The following is a 14,699-nucleotide window of genomic DNA, read 5'->3' on the forward strand; positions in this document are numbered from 1 at the left end:
CTGGCTCTTAATATTTTAATATTTTAACATGATTTGGGCTGATTAGTTTGCTTTGTCATTTTGTTGTATTTTTTGTATTGGCAAACTGTTTTGAGGCAAATTGTAAGTTGGGCAGTGCATAAAAATCTTATAAGCAAAATTCTTATTTGGTTTTAACAAGCCCAGGTCATGCTTTCAGTAAAAAACAGGAAAATTACATATCCTTCACAGCTTCCTACATGCATTTTTGCTACACATTCATATGTTTATAAACCCACTACCCAAATTCCATCCTCATTTTTGATTCTTATGTCATGTCATTATTTCTACCAAATGTTTTATTTTATTTTATTTTAAGTTACATATTGCAAAATACATTTAATGCAACCTGTAGACTAACATGGGGGGATACAGACAGGCGGCTTCATGCCACCTGGTTTTTCCCCTCATCAGTGCCATGCCAGCTGCATGGTGTGGCACCAACGCACTCCCTAAAAAGGAGCCGCTCCAAGCAGCTTCTTTTGAAGAATGTCATGGTCACGTGGCAAGATGATGCACGGGCGCCGGAAGTAGGGTTGGGTGCATATGGACGCCCAGCCCTACGAGCTCTAAAATTGGCCCCAGGCTGGTGTAAAACACCAGTCTGTACTAAGCAGTAGTACAGCAAGTCAGGTCACACGCCAGCAAGTCAAGGATTCTCTGTAGTATGTTCTAAGAACTCACTCATCTGAGATCCAATCACCTACAGAATGGCATTATTTATAGTCACTCATACATTTTTTGTGTTGACTAGGAATTACCTTTAGAACAATAACTTGAGTTAGGGTATGGATACACTACTATGTTTGATGCTGCATTACAAGATTGCCATGCCACTAAGGTTTTATATCCATTTCATTAAAATACCTAAAAATGTATACATTATGTTACATTATGTAAAGACTTTATTAATTAATTAAAAACTATGCAAGTACTGGGATGGATTTTTTTTAATCAGGAGAGAAGATTCAATATTATTTCCTTTAAAAAAAACACCTGTGAATCCAAGAAACACATCTGTTTGGAAACTATAGTAAAAACCAGACCAAGACAGGAACATCAATACAATAATCTCTAAATCTGGGTAGGGAAAACGTCATCTACAGGGGACATGTGACTCCTTACAATTTTTAGTACCCTCAACTTCAAAGCCCTTGGAAGCTCCCAAGTACAATAGAGGGAAGATGAAATACATCCCTGAATGGTTACTAACTAACACTATCAAAGAAAAGTGGAAGTAGATTTATAGTCTTCTCTGGCTGTTATTATTATTATTATTATTATTTACAGCGCTTTATAAAGGTTAATAATTCAAAAGATGGGGAGATGGAGAAAATGGGAAGTTTTAAGTTACGTTATACTTTGCTTTAAACATTGTAGGCAAGTGTCACTGTAGCAGCAATGCTCTGTTCCAGTGGATAATTTACACTGATGGCTAAGTGTCCTGTGCTTCAGGTAAAGGATGCACTCAATCATCTTCAGACTGAGCCAGACCAACATGGAGTGCCACTTGAAATTACTGTTTCTTTTCTTTTCTTTTCTTTTTGAGACCCAACAGCTTCCAATAGACCTATTTTACTGTTATGTATGTAACAGTTTTTAAGAATAGAAATTTAGGATTGCTGATATCTGAGGGCAAAATATAGTCAATTATTCATGGACACAGAATAATTGCCCATGAATAATTGACTTCATCAGCTTCAGGGTAAGATCCTCAAGTGGACTACAAGTACAAGATGCCAGTTTGATAGTCTTTTCATCTATTTAGTTTTAAATAAATGTAAGTGTTTTTTAAAATATTTGTTCAAGGATAGAAACTGTATAATTTTATTTTGTAAAAGCACAACAAAGGGATTTCTAGTAATAATAAATCCAAATCCTTGTTAACATTTAAAAAATAACTTTCCTTCTATTAACATAGTTCTGCATTTAAGGTCTGATTTCAAAACCATTTACTTTTTTTATCTTTGAGAGTACAAAGTATTGTGGTAGACCTGTACTTTACAATAACCAATGGCTGACTATTAAGGCTGCATTTGCACTGCAGAAATTATTCAGTTTGACACCTCTAACTGTCATGGCTCAATGCTATGGATATCTGGGATTTGTAGTTTTCTGAGATATGTAGCCTTTTCTGCAAGAGACCTCCGGTGCTACAACAAACTATAATCCATAGATCCTATAGCACCGAGCCACAGCAGGTAAAGCAGTGTCAAACTGCATTATTTCTGCAGTGCAGCTTGAGGACTCAAACAGATGGACCAAAAGGTTTGCCATCAGACTGCATTGAGGGTGTGGTGTCTAGACGACTCACACCCCAAACGCAGCTGTAAGCCACTCCGATGCCACTCAAAGGCAAAATAACAGAGAGAAAAAAGCACAGACAAAAACCACTCCTTTTGCAAGCCTGGTTCAAAACCGCAGCAGTGGCCTGAATTAGGGCCATGCGTGCGTGGCCACTGCAGCCCCAGTGTGGCCACGGCCCACTTTATCTGGCCCCTCTGTTTGAGACCTGAGACCAGTCAGACAATACATGTCAAAATATTCACAGTTTCAGGTCAATTGAAACTGATTCTAGTTTGTTTGAATTCACAATTTATTTATTTTATTAAAATATTTATATCTTATTTATTTATTATCTTATTCTACATCCAAGGATTCCAGGATAGTAAATAAATTCAATTTGAATAATTTAAAAAAAATTAAAATGTCAATTTGTACAAGGCAGTATACAGTCTGAAATATATTACACCATCTAAAGCATTAAAATAATCAAAACTATGTACAAGTATAAAATGGATAAAAGCACTATACCTGAAAGGCTTCACTAAAAATTCATGTTTTAACTTGGTGCTGAAATGAAGGATGCATATACACTGTAGAAATAATGTAGTTTGACACCACTTTAACTACCATGGTTCCATCTTACAGAATTCTCCTATTTATAGTTTTGTGAGACACCAGCATTCTTTGGCAGAGAAGGCTAAAGACCTGGTAAAACTACAAATCCCAGGACGTCCTGGGGCTACAGCACTTAAAAGTGCTATCAAACTACATTATTTAGCAATAGCAAGTACAGTGTGCCCGTGCCATGCACGGGCTTGCCATACTCGGATTTGAGCTTATGCATTGGGCAAGCTGTCCTGCCATAGAAAATAATGGGATTTAACCATACACTATTTTCCCATATGTGGGGGGGGGGGGGGGGTATGGGAAGGGGCAACTGTACATTTCTATACACTTAGCAGTGAACTAAGCAACCCCTAAATGGTATTCAATGTGTAAGCTAATTGCCGCAACAAGCTGGGTACTCTACAGTGTAGATACTGTATACTCAAAGACAACATCAATCAAGCCTCTAAAGGGATGGATATTCCACAACTAGTTGTTGCCATAAAGAAGTCCTTGCCCCTTGTCCTCACATAAACCACTGCCTGCACAGGTGAGACACAAAGGAGGGCATAAATCGCTCAGTTAGAAGTGGTCAGTTAGCTTCTCTAATAAATAATACTGACACATATTTGTTTTATTCAGTTTTACTGTAAACCACACCTGGCAAATTTAAAACAAATATATATTAAGTAATCATATTATGGAATTCGCAACCATCTTTACATTACACTTGTATCCTGTTATTTCTCAACTCCTACCTGCCACAAGTGGCATTTCAAAAATCATACAGCTGGCCCTGCTTATCCACTGATTTTTTATCCACAGATTAAAGCACCCATGGCTTGAAAAAATTCCAAACCTTGATTTTCCATTTTATATAAGGTACACCATTTTACTCTGCCATTATATTTAATGAGACTTGAGCATGCATAGATTTTGTTATCCACGGGGGATCCTGCAACCAATCCCCAGCGGAGAACAAGGTCTCACTATATTTACAACCAATTTCCTGACTTCTCAGAAAGCAGCAAGCCTACATTAAGACAGTACTCTCTGGAGGTCAACTGGGTCAGTGTATGTAAAAGACTAAGAGGAGCTGGACATTCATGTCAAGTAACACAAAACACCAATCCCATCCCTAAAGCACAGGGGGAAAGATAATGAAGATAGCACACATCCCAGTGCTGTCAATGTCATATGTTAAGGAGAGCCTGCTAATGTAGCATAACCTAGGAATCATTTGCAAAGGGGCATTGTAGCATCTCTGAGACTAACAGAGAAAGAAAGAAGATGGTAGTAGCACAAAGTTTTGTAGATTTCAGTCTAATTAATCAGATGCATAAAGGGAAGTGTCCAGGAACAGGCCTTTATAAGTAACAATGAAAATAGCAACAGAAATGCAAAATTAGTGGGTATAATAATGGATGGGGGGATGAAGGCAAGAGGATGGATGCTGTCTAAATCCAAGGTGAGTAGATAATGATATGAATGTTGGTTGGTGTTGTTGGAATGTTATGTGATACTGGCTGGGAACCAGAAGAGAGATGGAGCCCTGGTGGCACAGCGGTTAAATGCCTGTACTGCACCCAGTCACTCATAAACCACAAGGTCACAAACCACAACTACAAGCCACCATAGGAATCATTTGCTATTGCAAGGTTGCGAGTTCAATACTAGCCAGGGGCTCCGAGTTGACTCAGCCTGGCATCCTTCCGTAGGTCGCTAAAATGAGTACCCAGCTTGTTGGGGGCAATTAGCTTACACTTCGTACATTGCTTAGTACATTGGTAAGCAGTATAGAAATGTACTTAATACTGCTATGCGATGAACTGACCAAGAGAGCTTGGGGCTTGGGGAGTTAACTAGCGTTATGATGTGCAGTGTGTCAGGAAACCATTGTCTCTTATCGATCATTGTTGATGGACTGGAATTTGTAGATATATTCCAGTTCTGCTGTTTCATTTTGTAATGTTCCTTTGTAGACTTTTTGTTATTGTTGTTCTAGGTCAGCAGTTCTGAGGTCTGAAATGGAATGCCCAGGAACACTGAAGTGTTCTGCAACTGTTTTTTGTTTGGATATTCACATCTCTATTTATGTCGTTATCCTCTGTTGCAGGATCACAATACATTCCAACAACACTCAACAACTTTATAGCAGTAACATTTCCATACCGCTTATCAGTGCACTTAAGAAATCCCTACGCTGTTTACAAAGTGTAAGCTAATCGCCCCAACAAGCTGGGTACTCATTTTAGTGACCTCAGAAGATGAAAGCCTGAGTTGAGCTTGAGCCCTTTTGCTGGTACTGAACTCACAACCTTATGGTTTGTGAGTGAGTGGCTGCAGTACAGGCATTTAACCACTGCGCCACCTCTTTCATTCATTCCTATGTTTATCTGCTCACCTTGGCTTTAGGCAACATCCTCCCTCTTGCCTTTGTCCCCAACCATCCTTAGAACTGAACTTTCTTTAGTTCAGCAGTTCTCGCCCTATGACTATGCCTACTACTTCTGCATTTCTACTGCTATTCTACATAGCCTGGTTACAAAGGTCTGTTCTTGGCCACTTTACTCCATTCATCTGAAGAGGGAGACTGAAGTCTACAAAAGCTTATCCTGCCAACCTCTTCCTTTCAAGGGTGCTACAATACCCCTTTGCAGTGATCTAGACTGACAGGCGTTGTCTTTGAATTCTACCCACAAAGGAATCCTTTGCTAGTGCATTAAACAACTGAGAAAGACCACTCCTGTCAAAACCGTATTTTTTTATTTATGTATGCATTTATGTATTGCATTGTGTATCTTTACTGTTGTAACCCGCCTCCATCCTTCTGGAGAGGCGGGATATAAATAAAACTATTACTATCGTTGTTGTTATTATTATTATTTCTACAGTGTAGATGCACCCACGATGCCTTCAAGGCTCAGTTTTCCAGACCCCCGTCCTTTTAGGAAACCTTAACTGCATCCACACTGGAGAGATAACCCGGTTTGGCACCGCTTTAAATCTTTTGTCTGGCTCAAGGCTATGGAATTCTGGGAGTTGGAGTTTGTTGTGGGTCCAGAGCGGAGCGGAGCTCTGGGCTCACAACAAATTCCAACTCCCAGAATTCCATAGCCTTGAGACAAAACGTCAAAGCGGTGCCAACCCGCGTTATCTCTCCAGTGTGGATGCAGCCCTTATACAACAATAAGTTGCTTATTGTGAGAAACGGCTGAAGCTGATCCCGGGGGGCCCCAACCTCACCTGCCTCCTTCCCCACCGGCAGGGCAGAAGCGTCCCCGTTGCTACCCTCCTCGTCGGCCATCTTCTCCCAGCGTTGCCGCCCCCGAGGGCTCCCTCTTTGCCCCAGACCTCCCAAAGTCTCGCGAGAGTCCAACTCTCTCAAAGGGACGCATCGCGAGAGCTTCCGTCCGTCAGCCCGGGAATCGGAAAGGCCGCGAAATGTCGTGCAGTCTCGCGATATTTGGCTTCCAGGGTGGGGGTGGGCGGTCTGAAGAAAGCCACGTGACCGAAGCGAAGCCGCTTCTTGGCCGCCCCAAACGACTCCAGGCGTGGTTTCCATGGCGACGGGGCTAGGCCTCTGTGCTGTAGCTTTTCCCATTCATGCCTATTAGGCGAAAGACGTTACCTCCGAATGTAAACCCACTGAGGGACAAGTCACACTCTCCCAGCCCCAGGCTGAGGAGACGTCCTCCTTTTCCAGGAAATGCCCTACATTTCAACCTTCTCTCCAGAAGGAATTCCTCTTTTTTATTTTTGTTTGTTTAAAGCAAACATATCAAATAAACAACATACAACATACACTTAACACATACTCAGATATACATATATCTATTAGCTTCTTATGAATAAGACAATGAAGAAAATAAATAAAGTGTATAATAACTTTACCATAGGTGTCGTTGTTATTCCAAATAACTTCCATGTCATTTCCTATTAAATTCTGCTCAGTTGTTAACATAATAAATAACCATCTTCATCAACTCTTATGATTTGTCCAACTTCGCTCACATACCATCTTTCCTGATAGAACTTATCACTTCTTATCAAATATCCCACTGCCTGCCTGTATGAAGAAAAGCCCTCCCTTCAGCCACCATCTTGGGGAGAAAGAGGCAGGCAAGCTCCAACTGCCTGCCTGGAAGAAGAAAAAGCCCTCCTTCCGACCACCATCTTAAGGGGGAGAGAGGCCTGTTATGTTTTTTTTGTTTTTGTTTGTTTTTTTGACTTTGTATTGTACTTCCTGTTGTACACCGCTTTGATCTAATTTGGAAAAGCGGTATATAAATAAACATTATTATTATTATTATTATTATGTACCTTCCTATCGATCACGTCCCATTTTGTCTTGAATGTCTTCCATTTTGCGGTGCCTGGCTCTCCTTGTATTGGCACCTGATCACCTTGAGCCCACCTTTGTGGCTGTTAGTGGCTGAGCTATCTGCCATTAGTGTGGGAGAAGGCACACATTGTCAGAGAGGTGTAAACGATGAGGGATGGCTGGTGGTTGAGCATTTAAAACAAAGAGAAATGATAAAGAACAGAAACCCAGACGGACTGCAGTTTATGTGAAGCCATGGCAAGAGAGTCCTTGCGCCCCAAGCAGAAGGGATGTATAGAAAAGCCACCCTTGCTCTCCTGCTTTGTTGCTGTTGTCTGCCTTTGAGTAGTTTCCAACTTAAGGTGACCCTATCAGGGGTTTTGTTGGCAAGAGTTTTTCAGAGGCGGTTTGCCATTGCCTTCCTCTGAGGCTGAGAGAGTGTGACTTGCCCAGTGGGTTTCCATGGCTGAGTTGGGATTGGAACCCTGGTCTCCAGAGAAATAGTCCAACACTCACACCACACCACCATCGTGGCTCTTACTATGGAAAAATTAAAGCTAAAGAAGGAGAACAAAATCCAAAATGACGGGCTCAGTTTGCAATGGCAGCAGTGGGACAGGTGGTCCTCACCACAAAGGAGGACAAGGCACTGCAAAATGTAGGACACCCGAGGAAAAACGTAGGGTGTGACCAAATAAAAAACACTAATACACTCATCCCTCCATATCTGCAGCTTTGATATTTGTGGATTTGATTATTCATGGATTTGGTTAATATGTTCTCTCTAGGAATCTCTAGGTCCTCCTAGATTGCAATTCTATGGCCAACTTTAAGTAAAAGTTGCCCTGAAAGGCCTAGAGATTCCTAGAGAGAATGCTCTCCTAGGCCTTTGGAGCTCCTCCAGCGCAGTTCCATGGCCAATGTCTCTTGGATGTTGACCACAGAGTTGCCCTGGAGGTTCCTAGAGAGGGGTCCTCTCGGTAAAAACATGGTGTTCTTATTATTTGCGGTGTTTCCATATTCATGGGGGTCTTGTGCCTCTAACCCTAATGAATACGGAGGGACAAGAGTATATAAACATTAAACCCGTGCTCAAAATGGAGGGCATTTGGGAATTCCTCCTGGAGAGGAGGCTGGAAAGGTAGGTCACGTCCTGGAAAAGGAGAACAGCCGGTGGACCTGAACGCCTTCCCTTGTGTCTCATGTTGCAGCCGCGAGGAGCCTGGACCGTCCCATAGCCTAAGCCTACACTCATCTAAAGGAGAGACCGTCCATAAAGCCCGCCCTCTTGCCCTCACCCAAGATGCCGGCGAAGGCTTCAGATGAGATCGTAAGGAAAGAGGTCACGTGACCCCCGGAGCGCGGCCCAAGAGTTCCATTGCAGTTGAGGGAAGCGAAGCGCGTGGCGCCGCCTTGGATGAGGGCAAAGGAGCTGCTTGCTCGCGCCGCCGCCACCACCACGCGAGCCCCAACGCCAGGCACCGGAGTCGCCGGCTTCAGTTGAGGCCTGGTGCGGGAGAGGCTGGGGCCGGTGAGTACCCAGCTTCACCCCGCAGGCCCTTCCTTCCTCCCGCCTGGGGCCTACCCTCCCTCCCCTTCCCTCCCTGCCTTTGGGGAGTCCCTGTTAGGTCTGACACCCCTTCCCTACTAGTTAGTGGGCCCTCAGGGCCTAGTACTTTATTGCATCCACACTGGAGGAATGATCCGGTTTGACACCGCTTTTAGCTGTTACGGCTCCATACTATGGAAGCTCTGGTGCCACAAGAAACGACCATTCCCAGAATTCCATAGCATGGAGCCATGGCAGTTCAAAACGGTGTCAGACAGGATCATTCCTCCAATGTGGGTGCAGCGCTGGACGACTGGCTGCCTCTCTCCTGACCAAATGTGAGAAGCATTGGCAGAGAGTTGTCTGAGAAGGGTCAAGAGTCCCAGCAAGGCCAGTTGTCGTTGTTTATTGAATATGCAGAAATGAGCACAAACAGTCTTTCTGGCCCTGGAGAGGGACCTTGCCTGATTTCCCAGCCGCGGTGTTAAAAAACCAAGCAGGTACAAGTGTGTGGGGTGGGCTCTTTCCAAGTTTTGACAGCCTTGCAGAAGAAGAACCTGACAAGCTGATATTCCTAACCTTCCTTTTCTTGTTGTCGTTGTGTGTTTCCTGACTTAACGGCAACCCTAAGATGAACCTTTCATGGGGTTTTCTTTGGCATGTAAGCAATAAATGTTAAAAGTCGAAGTGGAAGTTGAGCAAAAGTTTAAGTTACTAGGAGGCAACTCTTAAGGCAGACCTGTCACAGGGCAAGTTTTATCAGAGGGGGTTTGCCATTCCCATCCTCTCAGGCCAGCGGTTCTCAACCTGTGGGTCGCAACCCCTTTGGGTGTCAAATGACCCTTTCATGGGGCGCCTAAGACCATTGGAAAACACTTAGCAAAATTATAGTTATAAAGTAGCAACGAAAATAATTTTATGGTTGGGGGTCAGCACAACATGAGGAACTGTACTAAAGGGTCGCAGCATTAGGAAGGTTGAGAACCACTGTCTTAGGCTGAGTAAGTGTGACTTGCCCAAAGTCGCCTAGGAGTTTTGAGTTAGGATTTGAACCCTGGTCTCCAGAACCATAGTCCAACACTGAATTCACTACACCACAGTTGCTCAACCTAACCTTCCTATTGCACACAATCCTGTCAGGAAATACAGTCGCCCTTCCATTCTGGACACCCCCCCATAACAGAAATTCACCGTGTATATTCAAACCCCATTGGCTTGAATGGTGGTGCATGCCCGTGGTACCTGTGTGTGTGTGCGCCATGGGCGCATACCTCATTTTGTCCTCCGTTTGCCACCCGCGAACAGGTGAGCAACACGGACTTCAAGTCCATGAAAACGGAGGGGTGATTATACCTTCCTCCTTGAAGAAGTAGGCTCATGTTACTACTGTACTCTGTTTCAGTTTTCCACATCACAATGATACCTTCATTTGATCAACCAAAAAGCGCAAGGTACAGATGCAAGCCTTCAAAGCTTGCATTATGTGTTTTTGGCTGAGCTATCATTGTTTTGTGCATATTACATGTTATTGTACTTTGCTATATGGTCAACATAGCTACTCTGAATATGTCTCTTTCAGTAAAAGAGATTACTGCAGTACACTCTTATAGCACTGCTATTCCACTTTAACTACTCTGGCTGCCTCTTGTTGCATTCTGGGATTTGCAGTTTAAAGTGGTGCATTTAGAATTCTCAGCCAGAGAGCTTTTAGGCCTCACTGAACTACAACCCCCAGAATGCCACAGGAGGCAGCCAGAGCAGTAAAAATGGAATAGCACTATAACAGTGTAGTGCAGTAATCGTAGGAGATTATCATACAGGGATGGGACAAGGTTGGGATCACTCTCCTGTGCTTATCTCATTTGTAACTATTATCATACAAAAACCTTGTTCATATACATAGCACTGATTCTGTCATTATTCTCTCACTGAAGTGGAATTGTATTAACACAAACTCCCGTTAATACAAAATGTCAGGACAATTCTACTTCAATGACAGGACAATGACAGGATCAGTGTGACATCATCTGAAAGTCTTTTGTGCAATCACAGTCACTCAGGCTTCCTAGATGGGACAATGTCCAGAGAAGCGTGACGTCATGCGAAAGTCCTTTCCACGATCATGTGGGAAGGGCGGGACAAGGACGTCCCATCCCCCATCTGGTAATTTCCACAGTCTCAAAGGTGATGCATGTAGATTCCAGATGGTGATGCTTGGGACAGTTGCTCCTCTGAAAGGGAGCTTAAATATGACATCCCTCAAGGCACCATACTGTCCCCAATGCTATTTAACATCTACATGAAACCACTGGGAGAGATCATCTGGAGGCATGGGGCGGGGTGTTATCAGTATGCTGATGACACCCAGATATATCTTTCCATGCCTCAAACTACAGCATTATCTAAAGATGGCATCTCCCCCCTTGATGAATGCCTTAAGGCGGTAATGGACTGGATAAGGAAAACCAGATTGAAACTGAATCCTCATAAGACGTAGGTACTTGTTGTTGGAGCCCCTAAACCAGGTATTGAGGTTTATCAACTGGTCCTAGACAGGGTCACACTTCCCCTAAAAGAATGTGTTCACAGCTTGGGGGTGCTCCTGGATCCTTCGTTTCAGATATCAGCTCAGATAGATGCGACGGCCAGGAGTGCTTGCTATCAGCTTCAGCTGATGCGCTAGCTTTGCCCCTTCCCAGAGCCTGGGGACCCAAAAATTGTGGTACACTTGCTGGTAACTTCACAACTTGGCCTCTGTAATATGCTGTACATGGGGCTACCCTTGTGCCTAGTCCAGAAACTTCAATTAGTCCAAAACATGGTGGACATATTGGTCACCAGGAGATCAAGAAGTGACCATATAACACTGATTTTAAAAATCTCTTCACTGGCTGCCTATTAGTTTCTGGGCATAGTACGAGGTGTTGTTGATGACCTTTAAAGCCCTTCATGTAGGGTTGCCATAAGTGAGGACCTCCAAACCGGGACAAATGTAAGACAAATGTAGGGCAACATTTTCAAATGTAGGACATATTTTTATAAAAATGGAGGATGCGCAAAAAATTGAGGTTTTTAAAAAAAATGTTAATATAAATGCATGTTTTTAGGCATGATCAAAATGGAGGACATTTTGGCATTATTCTTAGACAGATGGCAGAAATGTACTTGCCCTCAGGTTCAACTTTACTTCTCAGAAGTGTGTACTTGGGCAAGGGACTGTGGTTTTTCTTCACTGCGCATGAGTTTGTAAAAATCACAGCAAGTTACATTGGCCGTGCCTCAGAGGCTTGTTGATATCAATATCATCATCATCATCATCATCATCATCATCATCATCATCATCATCATCACTATAATTGGCCAAGAAAGGCAGACTTGTTAGCATTCAAAGCACCATAAATACACAAAAAATGCACTTGCATATATTTAATAATAAAAAATAATGAAAAAATAAATAAAAAACAAGGCAGGGGTGTATATATTTGATAATAAAAATTAATGTAATAAAATAAAAAACAAGCAATAATAAAATTAATAAAATAAAACAAAAACAAGCAATAATAAAATTAATAAAATAAAATAAAAACAAGCAATAATAAAAATTAATAAAATAAAAAATAAAAAGCAATAATAAAAATTAAAAAATTAAATAAAATAAGTATTTTATATTTTTAAATATAATTTAAAAACCCCAAAATACCATGGCAGACCTAATGGCCACTGACTCAGCTTTCCTCCTCCTCCTCCTCCTCCTTCTCTGGCCCAATTCTGCCCTGGCCTTCAGGCACCCTTCCTCCGGCTCCTTCCTCCTCCTCCTCTCCCCCTCCTCTTCCTTCTGTTGGCTGGCGCGCACGCGCGGAGGGAAGCAGGGCAGGCGTGCGCGCGCGGAGGGAACCGGGGCAGGCGTGCGCGCGCGGAGGGAACCGGGGCAGGCGCGCGTCCGCGCATGGAGGGAATGGGGGAGGCGCGCGCGCGCTGCCACTGACCCTGCTGAGGCCTGGGCGGCGTGCAAGCCCTCACATTGGGGGCGCGGTGGCGGTGGCGCTTCTGCCGCCCGCCGAGGAAGAGGAGGAAGGCGGAGCCGGAGGAGGAGGTGGGTTGGCGCCGCAGCAGCCACATTAGCAGCAGCGGCAATGGCTGGAGTGGGCCCCCCAAACCGGGAACAAGGCACGGGTGGCGGCCCAAACCGGACCAGGACCGGGAGGGGCCCCCTGAAACCGTGATTGGCACGGGGGCCGCCGGGTTATGGCAACCCTACCTTCATGGCTTGGGGCCAGCCTATCTGAGGGATTGCCTTCTTCCATATAATCCGTCCTGTGCACTTAGGTCCTCTGAAAAAAATGTATTGCAGCCAACAAAGACCAGGCTGGCCACAGTTACCCATAGGGCCTTTTCATCTGTCGCTCCCAAATCATGGAATGGCCTGCCGGAGGAGATACAACATATTACCAACCTTGACAACTTTAAAAAGGCTGTCAAGACAGATCTCTTCCGCCAGCCCTTCCCAGAACAATTTACTCAGTTGCCCCCACTGGCACAGACCATCCTATTGATTATCCCACTGACTGTCCTATTTCTTGATTTATTAATCGTTTTAATAATCTTAATTGTATTTTATTATAGTTATTGTTATGTTTGTATCTATTGTTGTTGATTTGGGGTTAAGGAGGGAGGAGGATTGTGGGATTTTATTCTATTGTATTGTATGGATTTTATTGATGTAAGCCACTTCGATCTTGTTGGAAAAGTGGGGTAGAAATAAATATTATTATTATTATGTTGTGTGAAAAGAAACTAAACTGGCACACGTGTACTTAAAATTAGCATTGTTTCAGAGAAGTTTCTGCAATATTTTGTAAGCTGCTCCTCAAGTATTGTTTGGAATGTTGATAGCACAACTATTGCATGGAAGTTGCATTTTTAATCATACAGTACTAGCACAGGTTGTAATTTTTAAAGACTAGATTTGGGAGCCAGTGTTGGTGTGGTTTGAGCCTTGGACTCTGGAGACCAAGGTCCAAATCCGTCCTCAGCTGTGAAAACCCACTGATTGACCTTGGCCAAGTCACATATATAAATAAAGCTTAATAATAATAATAATAATAATAATAATAATAATAATAATAATAATTCCCTCAGCCTTTGAATGAGGCAAAGGCAAATCTTGCCAACAGAATCCCATGATAGGCTTGATTTAGGGTTGCCACGAGTCAAAAATGAAGGTGTGCAACAACAAGTTAATTTTTATTTTCTGAATCTTCAGAACCCAAACTTTTAAAACTGTATTAAAGTATAGTCAGAAATACTAAAAGGAGTTCAGGACGGATGGGAGTTTCTCAAAAGAGAGATACTGAAGGCACAATTTCAAACCGTTCCAGTGAGAAAGAAAAACGGGAGGTGTCTCAAGAAACCAGGATGGATGACTAAGGAACTTTCAACTGAGCTAAGTTTGAAACGGAACATGTATAAGAAATGGAAAAAGGGGGAAATCACAAAAAAGGAATTCAAAGAAATAGCAGGCATGTGTAGGGGTAAAGTCAGAAAAGCTAAAGCACAGAATGAACTCAGGCTTGCTAGAGAGGTTAAGAACAATAAAAAGGGCTTTTTTGGATATGTCCGCAGCAAAAGGAAGAAGAAGGAAATGGTAGGGCCACTGCGTGGAGAAGATGGCAAAATGCTAACAGAAGACAGAGAAAAGGCAGAATTACTCAACACCTTCTTTGCCACAGTCTTCTCAGAAAAGGCAAAGGGTGCTCAACCTGAGGATAATGGAGCAGAGGACAGAATAGGGGAATTTCAGCACAGAATAAGTAAAGAGATAGTAGAGGAATACCTTGTTAATCTAAATGAATTTAAGTCTCCGGGACCAGATGAACTCCATCCAAGGGTATTAAAAGAACTGGCAAATGTAATATC

The 14,699-nt window shown here is 43.0% G+C and overlaps 2 protein-coding genes across 5 annotated transcripts in view; one reads left to right on the forward strand and one right to left on the reverse strand.

The window, feature by feature from the left end:
- The window catches only part of ZNF346 (zinc finger protein 346), a 38,734-nt gene extending 32,436 nt beyond the window's left edge, over positions 1 to 6,298 (reverse strand). Inside the window, exon 1 of the mRNA XM_042451894.1 lies at positions 6,157 to 6,298. Within this exon, the coding sequence (XP_042307828.1) occupies positions 6,157 to 6,217 (61 nt within the window). The 5' untranslated portion in view covers positions 6,218 to 6,298. The remainder of the gene's footprint in view (positions 1 to 6,156) is intronic.
- A 2,256-nt stretch (positions 6,299 to 8,554) lies between these two features.
- UIMC1 (ubiquitin interaction motif containing 1) overlaps positions 8,555 to 14,699 on the forward strand; it is a 158,255-nt gene continuing 152,110 nt past the window's right edge. The window contains exon 1 of one of the 4 annotated variants that reach the window (XM_042448381.1): positions 8,555 to 8,765. The gene's annotated coding sequence lies outside the window, so the exon portion shown is untranslated. The remainder of the gene's footprint in view (positions 8,766 to 14,699) is intronic. The other 3 variants (XM_042448385.1, XM_042448384.1, XM_042448380.1) reach the window with 3 other exon arrangements.

The sequence above is a fragment of the Sceloporus undulatus genome, chromosome 2 (genome assembly GCF_019175285.1).
Source record: "Sceloporus undulatus isolate JIND9_A2432 ecotype Alabama chromosome 2, SceUnd_v1.1, whole genome shotgun sequence".
Classification (NCBI taxonomy): Eukaryota; Metazoa; Chordata; class Lepidosauria; order Squamata; family Phrynosomatidae; genus Sceloporus; species Sceloporus undulatus.